Here is a 12,842-nt window from a genome sequence, read left to right on the forward strand (position 1 = left end):
CAAGTACAGGATGGCCTGTGAATTAAATTAAATGTGCCTACGGACCTCCCTAGACAGTCTGCGGTATACAGGCCCACCTCTAGAATGTTTCCTGGCATATCTTTTCCATCTCGTACAAACTGGATAAAAAGACACTGAAATTCTAAGGGTATGTGCGTACCAACAGCCTCAGCAACTTACAACAGGTGGATCGAAGCAAAGTGCGCAATGCATTTCCAGCCGCTTAGATTCCCTATCGGGGGGGAACTGAGGGGAAAGCTATAGTTCTGGTGACCCTGGTCGCTACCTGGATTGCAAGTCCATCAACAGACAGGTGAGAAGATAGAAAATGGGAGTGTACAGTTCCAGATTTATGCTTCCTTGCAAGGTCTGTCAACCGAAGCAGACGCTGGCCTACTCCATACTGGGAGGTTGTGTTGATTACTCCCTATTGTCCACACACAATAGGGAGTAACGATACATATGTCTGCCAACAGATAGCTGAACTGCTCAGAGCAGATGCATAAGAAACACTCTACAAAAGTAGCTCTAGTGTTTTGTGCCCGCTGAATCTTAAAAGGAAGATAAACTGCATCTTTTGTTTTGTGTAACTAGTTAAAAATACCACAATCAAGAATGAAAACTGTTTTACCACCTAAACAATCTTAATTTCACCTCAACCATATACAAAGTAAAATAAAGGAAACAAAATAATCAAATCTGTGAAATCTGCACATTTGATATTCGAAGAAAATAAAAATCAATTCAACTGTAGCGAATCCTTAAAGACCAAGATGCAATATGGTTTGAAGTGTTGCATAAATAAAGTAATCAACAAACCCTGTATTCTAGAGAAATCTCTACTCACAGTAATACCTTGTACTTCCTATGAATAGTTCAAACACAATGTGATCTGAGTACTCTAACAGACGTAACTTTTCTCATTTTGGCCATGGTTTAACGGAAATAACTAATGCAGAATGAGATTTGCTTTAACAATTAGACACTCTACAGAAAGGAAACCAACTGGATATGAATCAAGAGGCATCAAAACTTACTGTCCTTGGCCTTTTGGAAGATGGAGGACTTCATAAGCTTCATCGATTGACATGGTAGGAGGTTTCTTCTCTACTTCCTTCTTCCATGAGTCAAGAGTGTCTTTAAGCAGTTTAACCTGCAGTAGAGAAATAACATATGTATTATCAGTATTAAATCTTACCCAAGTCTGTATTAAAGCTCACATAAGGCTGAAAAACCAAACATCAAGTCTTGCTAGACATGAATGTATAAAAATTACATTCCAGTCAGAAACCTTACATAAATAAAATGCCAAATTATAACAGACAAGACATTGCAATCAAAGGTTTCCTGGTACAATCTCCACGTCGTTCAGTTAAAACGCATACCAAGAACTCTTACAGTTCACTAAGTCAAGCAAAATATAGTGATGTCTGTGATCAGGCCCCCTGCTGGAATTTGAGTGTGCTTAGTGGCTCGATCGTAAAACCCTGTGGGTCACAACAGCAGCACCCAGTCCTCATACACAGCAGGGGGCAGTCACATGGCTCACATTGTAGCCACAGCTCCAGCAGAGAGTACCACAATTTCCAAGGTCAGTGGGGGAAAGAATAGGAGAAAACCCAACCACTCCCAGAATTCGCTACTGAGTCTAAGGGAAACCTGGAGTAGATATAAAGTGACTCGTGATACATGGAAGTATCAGTAAGAGTGCCCAGCCAAGGCCCTGAAGTTTACAAAACAAGGGAATAATTCCCCAACCTAAGACACCAATGAATTCTCCATAGAAGCGAAAGGGGAGGACTACATAATCCCCTGTTTTCCGGAACGAAAGTTTGGGCTGGTCCATGAGACCATACTCCTCATCAAAAGAGACTGGAGGGCTCTAGGGACATGAGCAAATAAAACCGTGGGAAACACAGAAAGACAGACCACTGGATTCCTCAAACCTAAGAGGGTAAAAAGTGCATCCACCTCATCATCTCGGAGCAACAAAAAAAAAACAAATCAGAAAAAGAAGGAAAGATATATAAAAAGCTCTATCACTCTCCAAGGGAATGCACTATAAGCAGATCAAGATAACGAAAAAAGGAGAAGGCCAACAGCTGATCCAGGATGAGAGAACCTTCCAGAAGCAGACAAGAGTCGAGAGGTGTACGCAGACATGAAGTGGCAGGGCATACTAGGGAAGACCAAAATAGCGACCCTGCCGCTCAGAGTCTGCCTCATTGAGCCCAACCCCAGCAGGAAGGAAGATGCTGCGGATATCACGGTAGAGCACTCCTCTAAAGTCATAGCTACAGCCTTTTGCCTTGAAGACCAGCCCAAAGAAGGTGCCAGGTCACAATAAAAGCAGCTCCTAAAATAGCCCGTTTTTGGGTTGCAGGCGATGCTGGTAATAACTTAGTACTGAGGGGGAAGGATTAACTTCAAGGGGGTTGGAGGAAATTAAGGTAAGACCGACACCATCAGCCGACCCATTTCCTGCAACAAGCAGCTCCAGGCTGCCGCCCTGCCTAATTGGCTCAGCTGCCTTATTAGAAGCCAATCCGCAAGCCGGGAGGCGTAGCCGGCCTCGGCTCCAAGGCCTGCACAAAGGCTTACTATCCTGTCCCTGCCTGTGATCCATCAGGCACCGAGGGAACAGGAGCCCCCAAACACTGCTGGAGCAGTGCATCGCCCCATGGGTGAGAAGTAGGAGCTTCTCCCCACTTACAGAGGTAAGCCAGTGGCTCACCCTCATCCACCAAGAATTTGCTGCAATTCGAAATAAAAGCGCCTCTTTAATGCGCACTGCATGACAAACCGCAAGATTTCTCCCTTTTGATCCACAACGCTCGCCACCCAGCATTATCTTGCTGGATTTGAATCATCCCCATATTTCGTTACCCTGCTGCCGCCATTCCAAGATGGCCGACCGACACCATCAGCCGACCCATTTCCTGCAACAAGCACCTCCAGGCTGCCACCCTGCCTAATTGGCTCAGCTGCCTTATTAGAAGCCAATCTGCAAGTCGGGAGGCGTAGCCGGGTCTGCACCAAGGCCTGCACAAAGGCTTACTATCCTGTCCCTGCCTGTCCACGCCTTCCCAGCCGTCGGCCGGTTACTCTGCAAGCTGAATTACCCACACAAGGATTATTCAAAAGGGACTACATGAACACTGTGGCCTCACACCCTAAGGTACTGCATAATTGTGTATGTTGTCTTAACCTTGCTCGCCACTAAGCCCACCTGCATGCACAGCCTGGACTGTACCACGCTAACTATTATTATTATCAAGATGTATACCGCATCCTGTTGTCATTAAACTGTACCCACATGCCAGCCTAAGTTATTACACTGGAACACCCACATACCACTGCCTGCTTAAACCTGGCTCGGACACCTACACATAGCTTGCCTTATGGTTCACTTACTTGCCGGTACTCTACTGTACGTCCCTGCCTCCTGCATGGATTAGCAGCCTTCTGCTAGCCAACTACAGACAGTATATTTGTGCCCATAACCCTGCACCAGCATAGAATACCCTACTCACAGATCTATCAGCCCTCCTTCTGACCTAAGTAATGTGACAACATTACCAGATGCTTGCACTGAGCACAACCTAGCTAGAGTGTTTTTGTAAACTTGCACCAAAATCTGCCTTGCCATTTTAGCCTCAGCAGGCCAGTTTCCTCAATGTTTAGTGTTTTTGTAAACTTGCACCAACATCGAATTTAGCTGCCTTGCTATTTTAGCCTCAGCAGGCCAAGTTTCCTTATTGTTTAGTGTTTTTGTAAACTTGCACCAAAATCGAATTTAGCTGCCTTGCCATTTTATCCTCAGCAGGCCAGTTTCCTCAATGTTTAGTGTTTTTGTAAACTTGCACCAAAATCGAATTTAGCTGCCTTGCCATTTTAGCCTCAGCAGGCGCAGGCCAGTTTCCTCAATGTTTAGTGTTTTTGTAAACTTGCACCAAAATCGAATTTAGCTGCCTTGCCATTTTAGCCTCAGCAGGCCAGTTTCCTCAATGTTTACTGTTTTTGAAACTTGCACCAAAACCGAATTAAGCTGCCTTGCCATTTTAGCCTCAGCAGGCCAGTTTCCTCAATGTTTAGTGTTTTTGTAAACTTGCACCAAAATCGAATTTAGCTGCCTTGCCATTTTAGCCTCAGCAGGCCAGTTTCCTCAATGTTTAGTGTTTTTGTAAACTTGCACCAAAATCGAATTTAGCTGCCTTGCCATGCACCAAAATCGAATTTAGCTGCCTTGCCATTTTAGCATCAGCAGGCCAGTATCCTCATTGTTTAGATCTTAGAGTGTCTCTGCCAGCTCATCAACTACCAACTGCTGTGCCTGACCTGATATTACCCTACACTAACTGGCACCAGATCACTATTTCGGCTGCCACAGTAACCGCCAGACCCTACCTAATACTAGTCGCTGCACCCCCCCACTATTACTGCAGCCAGAACAGCCCTGCCATATTATAGTCGCACCACAACATTGTGATTACCCCCAATCAAAAATTGAACAATGCACCTAGGCAAGAGCCAAATAGCCACCCCACTGTACCTCCTCATACATCTATTACACATAGCCACTTACACTGCTGTCACAACTATGTACCCTGCTGAAAAAGCACCTTGTCTGACCTCAGAAAGGAACATCAGGCTACGAGCCAGACTACCCCGCCTCTACGAGCCCATCTACCATAACAAGAGACCCACCTCGTAACACCCCAACCAAACCCCAGCCTGCCACAACAGCAGCAAACCAAAACGTATACCTATAACAACCCAAAACACCCCCAACACTGCCATTATATCCGGAGTCTTAATCAATGCTAGATCGCTGTTAGGGAGAATTCTCTGTTTAGGCTGAATTTCCTAACCTAGTGAGTCCCCCCAGCAGCTTTGCTGGATTTTTGGGGTTTATTTTTTCTCCTGCCAAGAGTGAGACTCTTTTACCCTCACTCTTGGACATGACTTGAGAGTGTTTCTGTGACTTGCTATGTGCTTATGGGCTAGGGGGTATTTTTTTCCCCATAGGCTATCATTGGTTTTTGAATGTGTGTTACACAGCACCATCAGTGCAGTAACACAGGGGTGTCATAGAGACCCCCAAACATAGACTCCGCACCCTGGGACTGACTACTGTCTCCCTGGGTCTGTAAAGTACCATTGACTTTACTAGTCTTAACTTAGGAACTTAACCAGTACAAACCATCTTACTGTGGAAGTACTGGTAGGGGCAATTAGATTGCCCCTGGGTCTGTTGTCGAGGGGGTACTGTCCCGTCCCCCCTCGCCGAGTTCTGGCTGGTGGCAGTGGATACCACGGAAATATTCCACCGGAATATTTCCCAATGGGAATTCCCATTGTTTTTAATGCACCACTTTTTGGTGCAATGTTAAAGATACCGCCGGTTTATTTATTTAATATAAATTCACCGGTTGGGATTTTTTGCCAGAACTCGCCGCCAAAATGGCGTCTAGGTTCACTTCAGTAACCCTGAACCCGCGTCGAGCCTTTGTTCCACTTTTGGCGGGCTTCTGCACAGAAGCCCTCCACAGTGGTGCCATTCTGTCTGGGTACCACAGGAGGTGTGGGAGGGGGTTCAGGCACCCTGGACTGAGTTGCCTTGCCAACTCATGTCGCACTCTGGTGTGATTGGCCCAAGTGCTGAGCCACCCCGCTCGCCACTTAGCATGTTTGAGTGACAGCTAGGCTGTATGAATGGGGGTTTGCTTCATGAAAGCAGGGTTTTTGGGACTGGTTCTTCAGAAGTCGCCACAGGACCCAAGAAGCCGAAGAGGGAGAAGCTGAGCCGACCTGCCAAGACGACACCACCGGTGGAGCCCTGCGAAACCGTCTCACCACTTTTTCCGACGACAGAGGAGATCTCCCGCCGGAGAGTCTCCTTCCCTTAACTGGTGGGGACAACCAGTTGCTGCCTTCTTTTCGCCGTCCCGAAGCATCTCGTGGCCGTCTTGCCTGTGCCAAGCACCCCGGCAACCGGGATACCACTTTTTACCTCAACCGCGAAAGAGGGGTAAAATCCTTTGTGACCGGAAAACTCCACGGCTGGTCTCATCCCTGGTAGTGCAACGACCCTCAGCTTTCCTCCACGTCGAGGTCACCTCTTTCTCTGGACGACGCCGCGACTTGCACCCACTACCAGGAACAACTACCACCGCTGGAGGATCCTTCCCACTTTTAAAGGTACCGTGTTCCGCCCGGCTGCCCTTGCCACCGATTGTACGGGGTAGATTTAGCCCTCGGCTCTCGAACCTGGGTAAGCCTGGGACACCCTAACTAAACTTTTTCTAAATTCAGTAAAACCTTTTCTACTCACCTGCAAAGACTTGTGACATTGTGTGATCTTGGGCATATTTTCGCCTGGCTCTCTCTAAAGCGGGCCACGAACCAATTCTCCTTGTTCCACAATTGACTGCCTTTTCTAACCTTATGTGAAAAGTGTTTTACCTTGCTGCTTTCATTACTTCTGCTTTTTCCCTCCCTTTTCTAATAACTTGTTGGAGTGCCATCTGACGTTAAGCGCTCACCTCTGTTTGGAAATAAGTGGTGTTAACTTAGACGTGTCCAACAAATGACTAGGGATGTACATATAAGTAATAGTGACTGTGTTTTGACTTACTTAACTTTTTCTGTGCTAGTGTAATTTATGAGTGTGCCTTTAAAATAAATAAGTATATACTTTTACACCTAGCTCTGGTCAGTGTTTGCTTGTACTACTGTGCCTCTGTACCTATCCTGTATCCTCTATATACTGCCTAACTCTTCTTGAGGGAAGTCTGACTGCTCAGCCATAGCTACCACAGTGAATCTGTGTGGTACAGACTGCTACCAAGTGGGTTTACTGCCAACACCTGTAATCTTAAATCTGTTGCAGTGGTCCCAGAGGGAACTGCACAGGTTTCTGCTCAACACTGGTGTGCAGCGGTGGGATTTGTATTGAGTATACACTTTAGTGTACTTTTGAGATACCTTAGTGCAACTAACCACAAAGCTTAAGCACAAGAAAGAAAGTCATTTTCTAACCTGTCTACTATGGAAAGTTATAGTCAAGAATCCCTTGCTACAAAAACTGCTGATTGTCTAAGACTTCTCTGTAAGCATAAGAATCTCATGACTAAAGGAAAGAAAATGGAGCTAATAGAAAGGTTGTTAGAAAACCAAAGTCTGGATGATGGTTCAGATGAACCTATCACTCCAGCAAATGTAGAGAGCAGCAATGATATTGATATTGAACAAAGTATTGATGATCTTGGGTCAGAACCAGAAGAGGAGGATGAAACTGTTGTAGATGTTCCCTCTAGGCCTCTGTCTGCTCTACCAGCTGTACCTACTGGACCTTTGCCAGGTCCCACATTTAACCCTCAATACTTTGAACTGGAGAAAATGAAACTTGAATTAGAGTACAAGAAACTTAATGCTCAAACTGACAAAGAACTAAGGCTAAGGGAAATGGAGCTCAAGTATGAGATAGAAATGAAAAAATTGTCTGTTGAGAATGCTTCTCTCTCTGGCTCCTCTAGAAGTTCCAGTCCTAAAAGACCCCGGATGCCTAAGGAATTGATTGGTATGTATGAGCCTAAGTTGGATGTGTTGGATTGGTTGTCTATGTTTGAGTATAATCATGGGCTCCAGAACATCACAGGTAATGAGTTACTCACCTGGTTGTTCTCTAGGCTTCCCCCTGTTGCAACTGATGCGGTAATGGAGTTGGGGGAGGAGGATAGGAAAGAGTATGAATGTGTGAAACTAGTTTTGATAGCTAGGTTTGGGAAGACCCCTTCCCAGTATCTTAAGAGGTTTAGGAGCCTCAAAAAGCATGATGGTACCCCTTGGGCTACCTGGGTGTGTGAAGGGTTGAAAAACTTAGAGGGATGGATTAAGGGTTACAAAGTGAACACTTATGAAGGAATGAGGAATCTTGTAATGATTGAGTCAATTTATGATGCCTGCTCTCCTGAGCTCAGACAGCACTTGGCTGATTCACGGGAATTAGATCCTAGGAAACTAGCTAAGGCTGCTGACTTGTGGGTTGCCAACCGGGCTACTCACAAGGATTCTGGGGTAACTCAGAAGAAGGATGAGGGAAGACAGCCTAAGAAAGACTCCAAAGAGAATTCTAATAATTCTAATTCCAAAGAGGGCCCCAAACCAAACCATAAGGGTAAGCCACCCGGGAAACCACAGCAGAGTAGTATACCTTCTGGTGCTAAACCAGAAGGAGGTCAGAACAAGCCTCCATTCCAAAGGACCTTTGGGGCCTGTTATGTTTGTAAGGCTAGTGACCATGTGAAAGGAGATCCCAGATGTAAGGGTAAACCTTCAGGGGTCCAGCTTGTCTCCTTAGCCTTCGCTCCAGAGGAGGAAGTCACTATGGCAAGTGGAAGCTTTCTACTACTGGCTGATGAACCCACTGGAGTCTCAGCCAGTGTTTCTTTAGTCTCTCTGGGGTTGTGGGAACAACAGAATTTAGATGTGTATAATTCTATCCCAGATAATACTAAAGAGTATTATAAGGACAGTGTCCACGTGAATGGTCAGGAGACTCCTGCCATCAGGGACACTGGGGCCAGCATAACTGTGGTGGATGAATCATTTTTCAAGGCAGAGGATGTTGCTAAGGCACCCAAATGCCTCACCAAGTTAGCTGGAGGGCCTGTGCAGATGTGTCCCCAGTTACCAGTTCTCATCCAGTGTAATGATATGGCTGTGAAGATACCTGTCAGTATACAATGTGAAGTGCCAGGAAGGGTTCTGTTGGGAAATGACCTGAAAGCTCTTGGAGTTGTGTCACATACCCCCAGACCTCCTAGTAAAAGGTTACAGGAGCTCACCAAACCTGCAAGTGAGAAAACCCTGCGAGGTTTATCTCAGGAGATGATGACAGAAATCACTCCTCTCCCACTGGAGCAACTTACTGCAGTAACTACCAGATCAGGAGCAAAGGGGCAACCCAAGACTCCTAGGAAAAAGCCTACAGCAAGCACTCCAGTGCTTCCAACAAGGACTTCCCTGAGGTTGTCCAAAGTTACACCTGTAACTCCACCTCCAGCTGAGGCTGAGAGGGAGGTTCAACCCTGTCTGGTTGAACTAGACTCTGAAGAAGAGCTAGTAGGATGCCCAGAACTTATTGGAGACCTGCACCCGGCTGACCATCCTGAGCTGCAGTCTTTACTGGCAGAAGGTGGACCCAGCAGGACAGCTTTTCGTAAGGGACAAAGAGAATGTCCAACTCTGGAGGGTCTCCGCCAACAGGCCGCTTCTCAGGCTGATGGGCAAGAGCCTGGGAAGTGTAGGTTACACTGGGAAGATGGCCTCTTCTACAGTGAACCAACTGAATCTGAACCTGGAGCCTACCAACGCCTGGTAGTGCCCCAAGAGAACAGACAACAGTTCTTGCAACTAGCCCACGAGATTCCTTTGGCTGGTCACTTGAGTTTCAAGAAGACCAAGGAAAGGCTCTCCCTCTACTTTTATTGGCCAAAGATGGGGGCTGAAGTAGATAGATATTGCAGGAGCTGCCATACCTGCCAGACTTCTGGTAAGGTTGGTTCCAAGAATGTGGCACCTTTAGTGCCTCTCCCAGTTGTGGGAGTCCCATTTGAGAGGGTAGGGGATTGACATTGTCGGTCCCCTTGATCCTCCAACCTCCTCAGGCAACAGGTTTATCCTTGTTGTAGTAGACCATGCTACTAGGTACCCTGAGGCAATTCCTATGAGGACTGTTACAGCTCAGGCTGTGGCTAAGGCCCTCCTTGGTATCTTTACCAGGGTTGGGTTTCCTAAGGAGGTGATCTCTGACAGGGGGTCAAATTTTATGTCCAACTACATGAAAGCCATGTGGAAAACCTGCGGAGTCACCTACAAGTTCTCAACCGCATACCACCCTCAGACAAACGGGTTGGTAGAAAGGTTTAACAGAACTATGAAGAGCATGATAGGTGCTTTAGAAGAACCCCTTAAGAAGAAGTGGGACCTTCTACTGCCATGCCTTCTATTTGCTTATAGGGAAGTCCCTCAGGAGGGAGTAGGTTATTCTCCCTTTGAACTTCTTTATGACCATCCAGTCAGAGGCCCCTTGGCCCTGATTAAGGAGGGGTTGGAGAGTGCTCCTTCCCCCAAGCCAGTCAGAGTGACTGACTATGTGATAGGTCTCCGAAGGAGAATGTCACACATGATGGCAGAAGCAAGTGACAACTTGAAAGCTGGCCAAGCTCTGATCAAACATTGGCATGATCAGAAGGCTAACATGGTTGAGTTTACTCAAGACCAGCTAGTTCTAGTTACGCTTCCAACAAGGCAGAGGGCCTTGCAAGACAAATGGATGGGACCCTTCAAGGTTGTGGGAAAACTTGGAGAGGTCAACTATCTGGTGGATCTGGGCAAACCCAGGGAAGCTCCCCGAGTCTTCCACACCAACCGCCTCAAAGCCTATGTCTCTAGACCAGAAGTAGGAGCCTTGCTTCTAGCTTCATCAGAATAGGAGGAGGAGAGTGAGCTCTACCTGACCTCCTGAGAGGCTTACCTTTGGACAAAGAGGTTGAAGGAGTTAATCTCTCTTCAGATCTGACCCCTGAGCAACAGGAGGAGTGCAAAGCGATGTTAAATCAGTTTGCCCCCCTGTTCTCACTTTCACCAGGCTTGACCCCTTGGGGACAGCATGAGATACTCACTGGTGACTGCCTGCCAGTCAAAAGCAGGGGATATAGGATGTCAGAACATGTCAGAACCCACATCAAAGGTGAGGTCAAGAAGATGCTTGATCTCGGGGTAATAGAGCCCTCTACTAGTCCATGGTCTAGCCCAGTGGTGTTAGTACCAAAGGCAGGATCCAAAGAGTTGAGATTCTGTGTGGACTATAGAGCTCTTAATGCAGTCACCAAGACTGATGCCCACCCTTTGCCAAGGACAGATGAGTTGGTGGATAAACTTGGTGCAGCCAAGTACCTCAGCACACTCGACCTTACGTCAGGCTATTGGCAAATAGCCCTGACAGACCATGCCAAGGAGAAAACTGCATTTTCTACCCCAGTTGGCCTATACCAATTCAAGGTTATGCCTTTTGGACTGAAAAATGCACCTGCAACATTCCAAAGGATGGTGAACCAAGTTCTAGCTGGGATGGAAGACTTCTGCATGGCATACTTGGATGACATTGCAGTCGTCAGCCACTCCTGTTAGGAACATGTGACCCACTTAGGACATGTTTTGCAGGCTCTTGAGCAGGCCAATCTGACAATAAAGGCAAGCAAATGCCAAATTGGACAGAGTAAAGTGGTCTACCTTGGACATGAGGTAGGAGGTGGAGAAATAAGGCCTTTGCTCAGCAAGATTGAAGCTGTGCAAAATTGGACAACACCTACTACTCAGACCCAGGTGAGAGCCTTCTTAGGCCTCACTGGGTACTACAGGAATTTCATTGAGAACTATGGGACCATAGCTTCTCCTCTGAATGTGATCTCCTCTCCAAAATTCCCTAAAAAGGTCAAATGGAATGAGGAATGCAATCAGGCCTTTGAAAACCTGAAGAACGCTCTTTGCCAAGCTCCAGTACTCAGAGCTCCTGACTACCACCAAACTTTCATTGTACAAACTGATGCTTCCAATGTAGGTATAGGTGCAGTTCTTAGCCAACTGGATGAGAAGGGTAGGGAACACCCCATTTGCTTCATCAGTAGAAAACTGAAGGATCCTGAAACAAGGTGGGCAACAATCGAAAGAGAATGCTTTGCTATTGTGTGGGCACTGAAGAAGTTTAGGCCATACTTGTATGGTTCTACTTTTGTCATACAGACTGACCACCAACCCTTGAGATGGTTAATGCAAATGAAAGGGGAAAATCCAAAACTATTGAGATGGTCAATCCGCCTCCAAGGGTTTGATTTCACCATTGAGCACAGGTCAGGGTGTCACCATCAAAATGCTGATGGACTCTCTGGGATGTATGTCATCGACTAGAGGTATGAGGTTCATCCAGGAGTGGATTAAATCCTCCTGTCCCTTAGTCTGGGGGGGGGGCGAGTGTTAGGGAGAATTCTCTGTTTAGGCTGAATTTCCTAACCTAGTGAGTCCCCCAGCAGCTTTGCTGGATTTTTGGGGTTTATTTTTTCTCCTGCCAAGAGTGAGACTCTTTTACCCTCACTCTTGGACATGACTTGAGAGTGTTTCTGTGACTTGCTATGTGCTTATGGGCTAGGGGGTATTTTTTTCCCCATAGGCTATCATTGGTTTTTGAATGTGTGTTACACAGCACCCTCAGTGCAGTAACACAGGGGTGTCATAGAGACCCCCAAACATAGACTCCGCACCCTGGGACTGACTACTGTCTCCCTGGGTCTGTAAAGTCACCATTGACTTTACTAGTCTTAACTTAGGAACTTAACCAGTACAAACCATCTTACTGTGGAAGTACTGGTAGGGGCAATTAGATTGCCCCTGGGTCTGTTGTCGAGGGGGTACTGTCCCGTCCCCCCTCGCCGAGTTCTGGCTGGTGGCAGTGGATACCACGGAAATATTCCAACGGAATATTTCCCAATGGGAATTCCCATTGTTTTTAATGCACCACTTTTTGGTGCAATGTTAAAGATACCGCCGGTTTATTTATTTAATATAAATTCACTGGTTGGGATTTTTTGGCAGAACTCGCCGCCAAAATGGCGTCTAGGTTCACTTCAGTAACCCTGAACCCGAGTCGAGCCTTTGTTCCACTTTTGGCGGGCTTCTGCACAAAAGCCCTCCACAGTGGTGCCATTCTGTCTGGGTACCACAGGGGGTGTGGGAGGGGGTTTAGGCACCCTGGACTGAGTTGCCTTGCCAACTCATGTCGC

The 12,842-nt window shown here is 46.7% G+C and overlaps 1 protein-coding gene across 3 annotated transcripts in view; it reads right to left on the reverse strand.

The window, feature by feature from the left end:
- DNAJC13 (DnaJ heat shock protein family (Hsp40) member C13) overlaps positions 1-12,842 on the reverse strand; it is a 2,820,731-nt gene that overhangs the window by 887,035 nt on the left and 1,920,854 nt on the right. For all 3 annotated transcript variants that reach the window (XM_069648714.1, XM_069648713.1, XM_069648715.1), the window contains one exon: positions 1,038-1,153. In XM_069648714.1, coding sequence (XP_069504815.1) covers positions 1,038-1,153 — 116 coding nt within the window. The remainder of the gene's footprint in view (positions 1-1,037; positions 1,154-12,842) is intronic.

This window comes from Ambystoma mexicanum, chromosome 2q (genome assembly GCF_040938575.1).
Source record: "Ambystoma mexicanum isolate Mex_15411 chromosome 2q, UKY_AmexF1_1, whole genome shotgun sequence".
Lineage (NCBI taxonomy): Eukaryota > Metazoa > Chordata > Amphibia > Caudata > Ambystomatidae > Ambystoma > Ambystoma mexicanum.